The sequence below is a fragment of the Euleptes europaea genome, chromosome 4 (genome assembly GCF_029931775.1).
Source record: "Euleptes europaea isolate rEulEur1 chromosome 4, rEulEur1.hap1, whole genome shotgun sequence".
NCBI lineage: Eukaryota > Metazoa > Chordata > Lepidosauria > Squamata > Sphaerodactylidae > Euleptes > Euleptes europaea.
The window spans coordinates 27,905,157-27,920,945 of NC_079315.1; the positions used below are offsets into that span (position 1 = coordinate 27,905,157).

Sequence of the window (15,789 nt, forward strand, 5' to 3'; positions counted from 1 at the left end):
TAAGAAGAGCATCCTTGGTAGCACATTCATTTGAATTGTTGAAATACGTCCCAATAGTGACAACTTTTTATTTGACCAGATAATCATATCAGTTTTAATTTTACTCCATAATTTAAAGTAGTTATTAATTAACAATTCTTTGTTCTTCGCTGAGATCCAGATTCCCAAATATTTAACTTTGTTGACCTTTTCCCAACCTGTAAACGAGATAAATTCCTGTTGCTCTATTTCTGATAGATTCTTGAATATTATCTTTGTTTTTTCTTGATTAACTTTGAATCTCGATATTTCCCCAAAGTCGTCCAAAGTTTCTTGTAGTATCTTCATTGATTGTGTTGGGTTTTCTAGAATTAACAGGAGGTCATCCGCGAATGCTCTCAACTTAAATTCATGTTTTTTAATTTTTAAACCGCGAATGTCCTCCATACTCCTTAGTTTACAGCATAATGTTTCCAACACCAACAAAAATAATAGCGGAGACAGAGGACAACCTTGTCTAGTTCCTTTCTTGATTTGACAATTATCCGACATTGATTCATTCACCAAAATTTTTGCCTGTTGGGATGTATAGATAGTCGATATACCTTTCAAAAAACGGTCTCCAAAATTTAATTTTTCCAATGTTTTTTCCATAAAATCCCATGAGACCATGTCGAAGGCTTTTTCCGCATCCAAAAATACAAAGGCAACTGATCGTTGAATATTCTGATCATAATATTCCAATGAGTCCAATAAGATTCTTATATTGTCTTTAATTTGCCTTCCTGGAACAAAGCCCGCCTGATCTTCATGTATAAGATCTTTGATAAATTGTCTCATCCTGTTCGATAAGACCGAGGCATAGATCTTATAATCCACATTTAACAACGAAATAGGTCTATAGTTTGATGTTTTTTCTGGATCTCTTCCTTCCTTGGGTATCAACGATATGTATGCATGGGACCAAGTCTCTGGGGATACTCCCTTGTCCAAAATTGTATTACAAAGTAATACAAAAAAGTCTGCTAAGTTGTCACTAAATGTTCTATAAAATAATGCAGTAATTCCATCTGGTCCAGGTGTCTTATCCGGTTTTTGTTTCTTTATTGCTTCTTGTATTTCTTCTCTTGTAATTGGAGCATCTATCCATTCTCGTTGGGCTGTTGAAAGAACATTCATCTGTATCGAACTTAAGAATTTATCTATTTTCTGTTTTGAAATATTTTCTTTCTGATACAGCTTAGTGTAAAATGAAAAAAATTCTTTTTGTATATCTGTAGTTGAATGAACTGGTCCTTTAGCAGTTTGAATTTTTGTTATAATCCAATGTGATTCATTTCAATCCTTTTAAGCCAAAAGAAATAACTATAACAATTATGCTATCAACAGATAAACAGCCTTTTTTTTAAATCAAAAGGGTACACTTTTGGCATGCATACCTTGTTAAAGACCCATCTAATTTATAGCATCTGCTCAGTACATAAACCTCTTAGCTGTCCAGCAGTACAAATGCTTTGAAGGCACTTTTGGCCTAAGATGGGGGGGGGGTGCGCTTGTCTGTCAAGAGTCTATCCGCTCTATATGGCATGCATTCTATATAACTCTATAATTTCTATAATTCCCAGCATGTGGTAGGCTGAGGTGAACGCTTTCAAAACTGAGCTAATACATTTGAGTAAACTTAAGTTCATGACAAAGCTTTGAAAAATAGGGAAGTACTTTTGATATAGAAACAATTAAAATGAAACACATGTGCATTTATGATTCCTCATAAACTATATCTTAACCAGGAATTTAAATTGGCCATTTATGCAGGGCTGATTCTGGCTAAAACATCATCCGGAAAACACAGGCAAAATGCACAGAAGTGTGTGGGGAGAGCAAGGTGACCTCTAATGGTTGGGAAAGGCATGCATAATCAAATGGAATCCCCGAAACAATCAGCAGGGTGACCATGAGGGAAACAGTCCTGCATAAATGGCCACTGCAGTTTAACCTTATGAATAGTGTCACACCTGAACTTATAAAGTAAGTTATTTTGAGGTAACGAGGAATGTGCTATTTCCTTGAGTGGGTGCGTGGTACTCTACAGTAAGAGTCCTCATGTGGGTATAAGTATGGAGAGATGCGCAGCAGAAAATTTCCCAGGGCTTTGTTTTTCTGTGGGGAAAATTCCATTCCAAATACGGTTTCATAAAAGGATTAACAATAAATGGATGCCATTGCCAATACAATTTTAGACAAGACTGGTGAATTCAAAGTTGAAATGAATGTTTTTTAGATGATTTATCACTAGGAATTGTATGTGAGAATACATGTATGCTTTATGCTTTGTAAACTGGGGATGGGAGGATAAAACCACAAATACTGATAATAAACCAATTTTAAAAATCAAGTTATGAATTCGTCCTACTGGCAGCGCAGGTCAACTCACTGAGGGTTGGTGGGCAGCCTGGTCGACTGGCAGGCCTTCACCGGCCTCCAAAGGCCACTTACAAGTAGGACAAAGTAGAACAAGGTGGTGGCTTTCATCAGATCAGTTTCTGTGTTGAAATAGGAGAATAAGAGGAAAAAGAAGAAAAGGAGGAGGAAGAGGAGGAAGAAGAAGAGTTGGCTTTATATGCCGACTTTCTCTACCACTTAAGGAAGAATCAAACCAGCTTACAATCACCTTCCCTTCCCCTCCCCACAACAGACACCCTGTGAGGTAGGTGAGGCTGAGAGAGCTCTAAGAGAGCTGTGGCTAGCCCAAGGTCACCCAGCTGGCTTCATGCGGAGGACTGGGGTAGCCAACCTGGTTCACCAGATAAGTGTCTGCCACTCATGTGGAGGAGTGGGGGATCAAACCTGGTTCTCCAGCTTGAAGTCCTCCCCTCCTAACCATTAAACCATGCTGGCTCTCATAAAGTTCTTAATCAAGGGGAAACTATAGATTTTGGAACAACTAACTCCCATGTTTTGTGGCTTTTGTCCAGCTGAGGACGCTGACCTACACCTCATCCTTTCCAAGCTCGACTCACAGCTGGCAACCCTAGTAATATCAGGGCTTTCCCAACCTGACTTGTACTCACAGCGCATTCCTGAGATGCGCTGGCGGCCGGGACCATTAATCCATTTACAATGCTCTTTCCAGAGGTTTATGTAAGATTATTTTGGGCAATTTTCTGCCTAGAAGATACTATCACAGATGCTTGGTTTTGCAGTTTTAAAAACTGTAAATTTGTGTCTGCAGAGATAGCATGCCTCTTCTTCACAGCAAATGTGTTGTAAAATAAACAAAGAGTTGGGAAGACCTTAATCCCATTGTTCTTTTGAAAATCTATATGCACAGAATCAGCCCCTTACCCCTTAAGTTTCAAGAAGTTAAATGAATAGAATATTGTTTGGAGTGGAATAGATCAGCACAAGGAGCTAAGTGTGAGGAGGCAGGCGCAAGCAGTAAAAATGAAAGTGAAACCTTTTGAGCAGACTACCCACAAGTCTTGAGATCTTTGTGTGTATAGCCTGAGGTTTATCATATTATTCTTTCCCTGGAGAAGAAAACTATAATGGCAGCAGGCTGTAAAAGAGTGTAGAAAACCATGATTTAAATCTAGACTTCTGACTAGTGATTTAAATTGTGATTTAAATCGTGGTTTAAAATGATTTGATTTAAATCATATCCACCCTGCATAGAGTCCACCCTCCAAAGCAGCCATTTTCTCCAACAGAACTGATCTCTATTGCCTGGAGATCAACTGTAATAGCAGCAGATCTCCAGGCCCCACCTGGAGGTTGGCAACCCTGGATATTACACATTAGCCCCTAGGCCCATCAGCGAGCACAGTCTGCAGTAAATTTGCTTAAGACTGCTCTGTTATTCTCTTTCCCAACATCTTTTCCCCAATCTGATCTGTCCTGAGCCCTGCTGGGTTGATTTTTTTTAAAGAGGGGAGATCCTGATAACAGATCTCCTGCATCATGTCTAGTTTAGCCCCCAAAATGAACGCTTTTGCAAGACACATGCTTGCAAATAGGGTTGCCAGATCCAGATTGGGAAACACCTGGAGATTCTGGGGGTGGAGTCTGAGGAGGGAGCGGTTTAGAGAGGGGAGGGACTTCAATGCCATACAGTACAACTGTTAAAGCAGCCATTTTCTTCAGGTGAATTTATCACTGTCACCTGGAGATCAGTTGTAATAGCGGGAGATCTCCAGCCACCACCTGGAGGTTGCCAATCCTACGTGCAAAAGATTTGCATTGTGCAGATATACTCATTGGGGATCTTGGGCTTGCCAGCCCTCCCCCCAGGGGGTGGGGAATTCCCCCTCCCTCAGCTCTCATTACCTACCGTTGCTGTAGTCAACAGGAGGAAATAATATTTTTTAATCACCACTGGCAGTGGTGTGATGTCATTTCAGGGGAAAACTTGGAAGTGAGATCAGGCCTCTCTAGAACAGGTTAAGCCTTACTTTTAAATTTCAGAGGTCCAGTTAAGGAGTCACACACACACCCATACACACACATCTAAAATTAATACTGTGTTTTGCGGCAGATGTTGAATGGAGTGGGTTTTTTAATGTCAGTCTTGTGTTGCTCACACCTGATATATGCCAGCGGTGATGCAAATCCTGTAAAATTATTTCAACTTCCTGCTGCATCTTGCTCCATTTATAGCACACAAAGCCTCAGCTCCTCAATTTGGAAATGCTATTAGGGATTTTTTTCTCCACTTAGAAATTAGAATCTCTCCAGGTGATATCAACACTCCAGCAGATGCAATTTAACACTGTAGGCTTTTGAACAATAATGTCTTAGCTACTGTTAACTCTGCAGGGTTATGTGCTTTGATGCTTGCCTGCAAAACTATAAAGGTTTGTAACAGGGAGGGGGGAGGTAAATACAAACAAGCTGTAATTCATTATGTTTTTGGCTCTTATAATTGTTAGTAGTCCCCCCATAGGGTTGCCAACCTCCAGGTTGTAGCTAGAGATCTCCCGCTATTATAACTGATCTCTCCAGCCGATAGAGCTCAGTTCACCTAGAGAAGATGGCCGCTTTGGCAATTGGACTCTATGGCACTGAAGTCCCTCCCCTACTCAATCCCCACCCTCCTCATGCTTCACCCCCAAAACCTCTAGGTATTTCCCAAGCTGGAGCTGGCAACCCTTCCCCTAGGGTTCAGCCATAGGCCTTCAGTTAGGGCTGTCGATTCGGTTCGTCCTGAACCGAAAAACAGCTGAGTTTCCCCTGATTCGGTGATTTGTTCGGATGGAACTGAACTCAAAAAAGGCAGGAAAACGGGGAGCTGAATTCAGCGAATTCAGGGTGTTTGGTGAATAAATTCGGCAAATTTGGGGTTCGGCGCAGCAGCATAACCGTCAGTTAGTAAGCAGCATTCTCCTGCAGCCAATCGGTGGCCAAGCTGGGTCTTCTTCTGGCCAATCAGTTTGAGCGATTGAGTGCATGAGCACAGCTGCTGCGCGGCCCGGGAAAAGAAAGAGAGAGTATCTGTTTGTGTGTGAGAGAGAAATCCCCGTGAGGGGGGTGCTTGTGCACATTCGCTCCTTTCCGTGGCTGCAGGGGGCACATTTGTGGGGGTAAAGACCCCAAACTTTCAGCGGAGCTTCAAAGGACCCTTCTTGCAAGACCCCCCAAGTTTTGTAAACATTGGGTCAGGGGGTCCCGAGATATGGGGCCCGAAAGGAGTCCTCCCCTAATGTGCATTTTTATTCCATTTAAAGCACACATTCGCTCCTTTCCGTGGCTGCAGGGGCGCATTTTGGGGGGTAGAGACCCCAAATTTTCAGCGGAGCTTCAAAGGACCCTTCTTGCGAGACCCCCCATGTTTTGTGAACATTGGGTCAGGGGGTCCCGAGATATGGGGCCCAAAAGGGGTCCTCCCCTTAATGTGCATTTTTATTCCATTTAAAGCACACATTTGCTCCTTTCCGTGGCTGCAGGGGGCGCATTTTTGGAGGTAGAGACCCCAAACTTTCAGCGGAGCTTCAAAGGATCCTTCTTGTGAGACCTCCCAAGTTTTGTAAACATTGGGTCAGGGGTCCCGAGATATGGGGTCCTTTTCCCTATTGGGATGAATGGGATCAGCCAATCCTGGGTGCATCTCGAGAGTGGCAAATCCAAGGCAAAACTTCCCATGCTTAAATGGAATTGTATTGGATTACCCAGTCCTTTCAGTCCCTCCTGATGGAACAGAAGACATCCGCAGTAAGACCCCTTTTGGGGCTTTAATCTATAATTTTTCTCCTATGTGTGTGTGTGGGGGGGGGGAAGCAGAGTCTGTGTGTGTGTGGGGAGGGAGCAGTTTCTGTGGGTGGGGGGGAGCCAAAGGGGGCTTTCGCCCATTCTGTCTGGGGGTGTGTGCCCCCTTGAGTCTCTCTCTCCCTGGTTTGAGAGGGGGCTTCAGTTGTGTGTCCTCAGGTTTTCCCTCATTCATAAGATCGGTTAGGTCTATTTTGATGCTTGTTCAAAAATTGTTTTCAAACTGTGACTTAAAGAATGCATTTTCCTGGTCCTGAGTCCACTGCAAAAGGGGAAATTCCACCCCCTCCTGCTCCTGATGCTTAGCTAGCATGCCTCTGTCCCTTTCCATGGTTTGCAAACTCCCAGGCATCAGGTGTTGCTTTACATGGTTGCAAACGTGTTTCTTTGCATGGTTGTGTTTCTTTGCATGGTTTGCAAACTTCTTCTGTCCCTTTCCATGGTTTGCAAACTCCCAGGAGTCAAGTGTTGCTTTGCATGGTTGCAAACGTGATGGTTTGCATGGTTGTGTTGCTTTTCATGGTTTGCAAACTTATTCGCACCTGCCCCGCCCTTGCTCCCCGCAGCTCAGCTGTTTGTCGGGGCTGGGAGCTTTGAGTGGGCCAAGCTCTGCTAATTGCAAATACACATTAAGGAGGGGAGACCCCTTTCGGGGCCCATATCTCAGCCCCCGCTGATCCAATCCTTACAAAACTTGGGGGTTATTGCAAGAAGGGTCCTTTGAAGCTACGCTGAAAGTTTGGGACCTCTACCTCCAAAAATGCCCCCCCCCGGAGCCGCGGAAAGGTGCGGTTGTGATTTTAATGGCTTTATTCGGTTGAATTTTTCCCCGAACTTCGGACCTCATGCCGAATTGCACGGACCCGAAGTGGGGGAGTTCAGACTTCGGCATTTCCCGGATAAAAATGGGCCGAATTTTGCCAAATCCGAATTTTACCGAATTTTTTTTTAACAGCCCTACCTTCACTAGTGCAATCCTAAACAGAATTATACCATTGTAAAACCATTGACTTCAGTGGGTTTAGAAGGGTGTAACTCTGTTTAGGATTGCACTTCTAACCTCCCTTTCAAGTGGAAGACAAAGATCAGTGGCTTCCGCCACCTCTTTCATTTCTAGTCCTGTTGCCTTCTGTTCCTTTCATTCCGCCTTCTATGGTAAACAGGACTCAAAGGTTGCCAACATCCGGGTGGTTGCTGGACATCTCCCACAATTACTACTGATCTCCAGGCAACAGAGATCAGTTCACCTGGAAAATGGCTGCTTTGGAAGGTGGGCCCTATGGCATTATATTCCATTGAAGTCCCTCCCCTCCCCAAACCCTACTCTCCTAAGGTTCCACCCCAAAATTTCCAGGTATTTCCCAATCCGAAACTGGCAACCGTAATCCAGGATGGGGACACATTACATCTGCCTTGTCTCCACTTTAACAAGAGATTTAGAGGTTTGTGCCCAAAGTCCGAATTCTGAGGTGGAAATCTGGGTGTAGACCACTTCTAACATTATAGCCCCCAGCCTCTGACAGGGTTGCCAACCTCCAGGTGCTACCTGGAGATCTCCCGCTATTACAACTGATCTCCAGCCAATAGAGATCTGTTCACCTGGAGAAAATGGGCACTTTGGCAATTGGAGTCCCTCCCCTCCCCAAACCCCGCCCTCCTCTGGTTGCACCCCAAAAATCTCCAGGTACTTCCCAACCTGGAGCTGCCAACCCTACTGACAATGCTTCTGAACTGGGTGGCCCCATTTGGCTATCATGGCTAATTGTCAACCATAGACATATCTCCCATAAATCAGTCCAACCACCATTTAAGTCCGTATCTTGTAGTAATGAATTCCACAAGTCAGCTACCAGTTGTGTTACAGTTCTTCCTTTTCTACCTTGCTAAATGCCAGATAGCTTCATGAGGTGACTGCAAGTTCTAGAATTATTATGAGAGGGTGAAAAAAATTCTCGTCTTCATTACACCATGCATAATCTTGTAGACCTTTTATCATGTCACAGTCTCCTGAACTACAGAGCCCCGGCCCAGATGCTTTAACCTGGCTTCATAAGACAGATGCTTAAACGCTATGACCCCTTGGGTTACCTTTTCAGCACTTTTTTCTAGCTCTTCAATGTCCTTTTTTGAGACTCGGAGATCAGAGCAGCCAAATGAAGCTGCACCCGGGACTTGTGTAAGGGCATTACTATACTGGAAATTTTATTCTTTTCCTGATGATCTTTTAAAAAATGCTGCCACATAATAACCCATCGATGTTTCCAACCAGTTATCCATAACTCTTTTTCTTGGTTTGTTCAGTTCAGATTCTGTCAGTGTATTTTTGAAATTAGGAGCCCCCGCCCCCCCGGATGAGCATCATTCTGCACTTCATAAACATTTGGACAAAGGCTAACCCAGAAGGTCCCCACGTAAACACAAACCATTTCTCCTGCCAAAGAAAGAAATAATCAAATTGAGTTCACATTTAAATACTGCCCTACCATTTACTTGGCAAGATCATTGCCTTTAATGCCATCCCTCTGGATTCTCCCCTTGTTAAGTCACTCAGGTGCTCTGTAAATTTGTCTGAACCCAGTTTTCAACTGTTTGACTGAGTGTTAACTGTGCTAGAAGATCCGGTGTGTAATGCATTTAAGGGCCAAGAATCAGGAAATCTCTTCCTTGTCAGGTGTCCGGAGACAATTGCAGACAGGCCAGGAGGAAGGAAAGATCTGTACCGTTCAATGTTTTTGAAGGCTTTAGTCCAGATGAAAAGAAACAGTATGTCTGTTGCAGACAGACCCATTATTACTGAGGTTGTTTATAGTGGATTGCATTGTCAGGTTATGGTTGTTTAACAAGTTAATCTTTTGTGTTCAGTATGAAAGTCAAGTTTCTAGACTTTCATTACACATAAGAAAAGGAAATTGCCAGCAGTTTCCAGGTCAGCAAAAGGAACAAAAAAGCAAATTAAAAAAGGACATACCAAAATTTAATGCTTCTACTGCTAGGTTCTTCCAAATGTACAGTGTGAAAACTTCTAATCTTCTTTACGCTTGAGTCAAGAAGTACCCCTAAGAATGTTGTGTTGTAAAAGAACCTGTAATAGGAACAAGTGGGGAAAGTCTAATGATGCCACATACTCTCCCTGCTTGCAGAATATATATATATATATATCCAGCAACTTAATAGAATTTTTAAAAAGAAGGGGGAAAGGTGTACGTAGAGACAAAAATATAACAGTGGTGGCAGATCTACACATAGTTTCTATAAAAGGTTTCCAAATATCTAAAATTAAGTCTATATGCAATTGTTGTCCATATGCCATGCATTCAAATATTGATAAATCTGTACATGAATTTATTCCTTTAATGCCTTGTAGAAAATGTGTCAGCTCAATAAGTATCATCTATCTGTGTTCTATGCTCTTTAAACAGCCCCTTTGAAAATGTTAAGCTCACACAGTAATTATTATTGAACCTAACTGTAATTTAGGATTGCCAGCTCCAGGTTGGGAAATACCTGGAGATTTTGGGGGCGAACCTGAGGGGGGGGGTTGGGGAGGGGAGGATTTCAATGCCATAGAGTCCAATTGCCAAAGCAGCCATTTACTCCAGGTGTACTCATCTCTATCTGCTGGAGATCAGTTGTAATAGCAGGAGATCTCCAGCTACGACCTGGCGGTTGGCAACCCTACTGTAACTTGTATGCAAATGTAAGATGACCCCATTGGTTTTTGTTTTTGTTTTTTATAGCATAATGGGGATGGGGGAAACTAGTCTTCCATTTGATTAAATATTGTATTGCAGGCATTTCTGTCATAGCACATCCTGAACCATCCATCATGATTCAAATGCAATGCTATTCTCAGTGTGCTCGGCAGTCATCAAGTGTTGATTAATCAAATGTAAAGAATCCAGCCGATGTACTTGCCAGTGTGAACTAATTCCGTTTGTGGAGTAATTCCGTGTGTGGAGTGACTGCCAGTGCCAGAGTGACATGTCTATCCATTTTAAAGCTGGCCTTGATACGGGTGGGTCTATGTGGACAAAATGGTGCATTTTTAAAAAAAGCTGTTTAAAACTGCTAAGAAGCCAGCAAATATCTTCTGATATGATTTCTCCAAAAGAGTAAGGTCATTCTAAATATATTTTCCAGGTTGGAAGAAGAAATTGGAAAGCTAGAAAGTGAGGAATCGCAAATATCTGCCAAAGAGCGAATCATCTTACAGAAATTAAAGGAGACAGAGAAATCCTTCGAGGACTTGCAGAAGGTACAAAACTGATACATTTTTTTTAAGACGTGAAAAATTAAAAGGCGGAGATTTTAAGGCTATTCTCATTACAAGACCTCAAGAGGTTTAAGATTAAATACAATAATTATTCAGCATTCAAAGAGAATTAGGCAAGATTGTTTGAAAATATTAACAGTTTTAAATACTATTAAATGTTATTGAAGTTAATGTTAAATATTTTAAAAGGTTTAGCTTGCTTGGAATTAAAGTTGCTGCAATGATGATTTTACAAGCCCAGACCCTCTGAAAGATTAATCCTCCTCATATTATTTATGGATAGCCACTATGCAGTGCAGATATTCTGGTGATTTATATCTCATAGGTAGAGAGCCTAGCACTGGAATGACATATTTACGCAGAACTGCTTTTGCCAGTTTATATGTTTAATTTAGTATGTGGCCCTATTTTAGCTCTATTAGTAGACTGAAAATGTATAGAAAAAAGAAAACCAATCTGAAGATTTTGGGGCAGTAGAAGTTGTCTTTTTTATTTTGCAGAATGATATGAACAGGCTAACAGTGAAAGATCTCACAGATCTGTTTGTCTATCAAATTTTTATCTCAGTTTTCCTCCAAAGTAGGGTTGCCATCCTCCAGGTGATACCTGGAATTTTCCCAGAATTACAAGTGATTTCCAGACCACTAAGATCAGTTCCTATAGAGGAAATGGTAGTTTCAGAGGGTAGAGTCAGTGGAATCAAAACCCCGCTGAGCGCCCTGCCCTAACCAAACTCTACCCTCCCTAGGCTCTACCCCCAAATGTCTAGGACTTTCCCAAGCTGGGTTGGCAACCCTCCATGGCAAGTATCAGTGGTTTTCCCCTCTTCATTTTATTCTCACAACAGTCTGTGAAATAGGTTAGGCCAGGGGTCGGCAAACTCATTAGTCAACAGAGCCAAATATCAACAGTACAACGATTGAGATTTCTTTTGAGAGCCAAATTTCTTAAACTTAAACTATATACCGGTAGGTAGGTACACTGGTTATTAACTTAATAAACTTCAATTAAAGTTTTAAGTCTTTATTAAACTATAGGTACACTGAATAAAACTTGATATCATACTTAATAATGATCTTATTTATTCCTCTCTTAGCAATCTCTTAACTAACCACAAAACTTGCAATATTAACATTGCAATATTAAATGCAGGACTTGCTATAAGTTACATTGCATTAAAAACTATCTTAGTGGTAAATAATGCAAGAGTAGATTGAAATGTAATATGAGTGAATAGGGTACTTTTTTTAAGCCTTGCAATTTTAGGAAATTCCTAGATACCAAAATTTAAAGTTAACAGAACTCCAGCTAGGACTAGATATAGTCCACCTGCCATCACATATTCGAAACTGAAAACTTCTGTAAATGTTGCAGAGTTTAATGTTTTCAGATCTGAATCCACATCTAACACAAACCCTCAATAACATGAACAAATTTTACTTTTTAAACCTTATGTATTAAGCTTTTCCCACTGCAATCATTTGCTTTTTCTTTCTCTCTCTCTCTGCACCTCGCACTTCTCTTCATTCTCCTTTATAAATATTTTTTTAAAGGAGAATGAAGAGAAAATGGTGTTAGTGACAAAATGTCAGATGCAATGCATTTGAAGCTGGGTCACAGCCTAGTTGTGGGTCAGGAGACACCAATTCATAATTACTAAGACACCATCAAGATAAAATCTGCAATAAGGCTGGTGTGACCAAAACAAATTTCCCATTTTTACAGACCTCCAGAACAAAAGGGAGGAGGTAAATCAAGCAGTCTTGGGAATTACAAAAATCAAGTAAATCTATTTAAGTTACCTTTTTTTTGGCGGGGGGGACCCAATATGAACGAAAGAGAGCGAATGCAAGAACTAGGTAGATTGGAACCAGAGTCCCAAAACACATTAAAATGAGGCGTTTCTCATCTCCTGTCACTCTTACACAGAGAAAGGCGGAGGGGAAGAGCCACTGCCCACACCCTACCTTTCACCCACACAGGGTCATCGGCGACGGAGGGAGCAGACGCTCCGAGAACGGGCCGGCCGGCGACCCGCAAAGAAAGGGCAGCCCTGAAGCCAGGAAAGGGGCCGGCTGGCAAGCGGCGCCCTGCTGCTGCTGCCTCAAAGGCCCAACGGCCATCTGGGAAGCGGGTGAGCCCACCCAGGGTGGGGCCGAGGAGGGCGATGCGTCCCCGGCCGGGGATTAGAGAGGGCTGATGTAAGCCTCTCTCTCTCTTTATATGGGCTCGGGGGCGGGACCTGGGTCATTTGTGGCAGAGCCGCACTCAAGGACCCAAAGAGCTGCATGTGGCTCTCAAGCTCAGTTCGCTGACCCCTGGTTTAGGCTGAGTACATTTGGCTGACTCAAGGTGAGAAATGCCCATGGCACAGTGGGGGATTTGAACCTGGGTCTCCTCAGCCCTATTTTGTCTAGTACAATCCCACTGGCTCATAATCAACTCTGCAGCCAAGATGGTTGACTTCTCCAGGTTATTGCGCCTCTATTTAACAATAATAACAATTGTAACATAAGTAACCATATAACAAAAGTTTACAAGATTTATAAAAAGCTATTTTAATTGAGAGCTGTAAAACCAAGAAATAACACTAGTTAACACCAAGAAGTAACACTAATTAAAACCAAGAAATAACACTAAATAAAGAACATCTTCACCTGGTGACCAGAACATAAAAGGGTAGATGACAGGCAAGACGTCTTTTATTGTGCTATCCTTCAGTAGACTTAGGACAGCTCTGCTTAGGATGACCTCACCCCATCTGTGAAACACAGAACAGCCTCTGGCAAAGATATCAACGATTGAACAGATTCATTTGGAGGAGGGATTCTTTAAGTGATTAATTTTTTAAAAAAGTTTATACTTGCTACCGTGTTAGGCAGCCATATCCAGGAGAGAGGGAAACCGAGAACCTATCTGTAGTATACACGTACAGGGACTGATCAGTTATTCTGTCTTTCTAGGGAACCTTTATGATCATAGTACTGAGAGGGTAGCTTGGAATTTCTAAGAAAGAATACACTTTTTGGAGAGATCCACAACACCTGAAGTAGCATAGGAAGCCGATAGAAGGTTGTAATTTTGATCTGTCCATAATGTGTGTTTTAATACCATAAGGGTCTCATTCCCCCAGTGGGAGATGCCCCGTCCTTCACTCCTGCTCTGAATTGTTTTTAAAAACCTGCATTGTCATGTGCGGCACCATGTCACTTTTGGATTTAAAAAAAAGGAAGTGATATAGGGTAGCTCTGGGAATCACTGGAAACTCTGTGGTTTTACCATAGAGTTTCTGGCGATTCTTAGAACTACCTATGTCACATACTTTTTTTTACCAGAAGTGACATGGCATGCAGCCAACGTCACATCTCCCCACTATCCCCACCCCCAATCCTCCTGCCATTTGCCAGACGCTGCCCGGCAACCCTGTCACACCATAAAATTTTAACTTACACGAGTAATTACAGCTAAAAGCGGTGATGGATCTTAGTTAATGAGCAGGTGCTGGTGTTGTGGTTCAGTCTGTGAACTATATGTGAATAGATGACCAGTTCAGATCTTTCCAACGCCATGAGTATTTTACTGGCCTTAGGCAAGACATCTCCTGTCAGCTTTTGTGTGCCTCCTCACTTTTCATGTGTTGTATGGATCCCCATTCGGCCATGGAAATTCACTGGGTAACATTGGACCTGTCTGTCTCTTTCCGCCTGCCCTATATTGTAGGGGTGTTGTTGTGAGGATAAAATGGAGGAGGGGAGAGCAATGCTGTCAGGCACTCTGGGGCCCCACTGAGGAGGAAAAGAGGGTATAAACATTTAAATAAATAATATGTGAGGGGCATTTCCAACTATCAAAATGTTAAGTATTAATACGAAGAATTATTATCCTGGATGACTGTTGAAAGGGAGCAGGAAAATTCGAAGAGGACAGGTCAGTCCACTGCTATTGGCTATGATGGCAAAATGAAAATTCTGTGCTGCAAATAAAAATAAGGCCGAGTACTCAGTGCTGGGACAAGAAGAAAACTCTCATCTTGACATCCAGTTTGTCAGCTTCCCAGGGGTGTTTGCTTGACACCATTGGAAACAAGAATCCTGGGTGGAACTGAAGGAGAACATTTTCTGTTTTATTTTAAGGTTCAAAGGGACATAGAGCTGTACAATAGAAATACAGAGGAAGTGGTACAACCCTGTTTTATTTAGCCACATACAAAATACATAAATGGCTCCATGCCTACTAGAATATTATTGCCAACACAGGATGATCTCAGTGGGTGGGCCTGCTGCACAGATGCCCTCCAGAGTCTGGATAGCCGGTCTTCCATTCATTAGAGGGAAGCTGGCCCATTTTCAAACCAGATTCAGAAAGACATGTTGCTTGCTTTGCCTTTGTAATTCAGCACAAGCCCTACCCTGGGACAATCCTTGTTTTGACAGGGTTTTGCCCCACCACCTCTTTATCTTGGCACTCCTGCATCTCCAATGGAGGCATTTCAATTGTCTTCCCATTCTCTCTTGTCTGAGAGGAAAGATACCACAATCTGAAAATGCCTCAGTACCCATTAGGCTTGCCAGCTGTCTGAGGGAGGGGAAGCCCCATCCTGTTGATAGAGGCTTAGTGTGATGCTATTTACCAGGTGATGTTATTGTCCTCTGTGCCATGAAAAGCTTCAGCTGCCTGGTTCCACACATTTAGGTCTTTTATGCCTGGCTGTTTCCTTCATGGTCACCCCCCAATGACTTCGGGTCTTTGTGTTGATTGCCCATGCTGTTTCCGACCATCAGAGGTCACCTCGCTCTCCCCCTGCATTTCCTCACGATTTTAGATAAATTTTAGATTTTAGAAATTTAGATAAATTTTAGATAAAACAGGTCTCTGAAAACAAGGGCAAAATGCGGGGAAACACAGGGGGAGAGCGAGGTGACCTCTGACAGTCGGAAACGGCATGCATAACACAAAGTCCCAAAAGTCATTGGAGGGGTGACAGCAAGTGAAACAGCCATGCATAAAAGACCTTAGCCTGTATTAGAGGGACAGGACAGTTTTCTCCAGGCCTGGTGCAACCCTAATATCCATCTTCCATTGATTACCGGGCACCCAATCCATGAAGATCACAGTGGCTCACTGGATTCTGCCAACTTCTAGAGGAGTCAGGAGGGGAAGGTCATTCCACCAGTGCTTGTCCTAATGTCAACTCATATTGGTTGCATTCTTCTACATCTAATTCTTCTAAATCGAATTCTGTAATCCTAGTCCTATTGCATTGTTCATTAGATGTC

General features: G+C 42.5%; 1 protein-coding gene across 5 annotated transcripts in view; it reads left to right on the forward strand.

The window, feature by feature from the left end:
- PALM2AKAP2 (PALM2 and AKAP2 fusion) overlaps positions 1–15,789 on the forward strand; it is a 356,481-nt gene that overhangs the window by 149,075 nt on the left and 191,617 nt on the right. For 3 of the 5 annotated variants that reach the window (XM_056848165.1, XM_056848160.1, XM_056848159.1), the window contains exon 4: positions 10,381–10,495. The exons of the other annotated variants lie outside the window; for them this stretch is intronic. In XM_056848165.1, the coding sequence (XP_056704143.1) occupies positions 10,381–10,495 (115 nt within the window). The remainder of the gene's footprint in view (positions 1–10,380; positions 10,496–15,789) is intronic. 5 annotated transcript variants of the gene reach the window in all.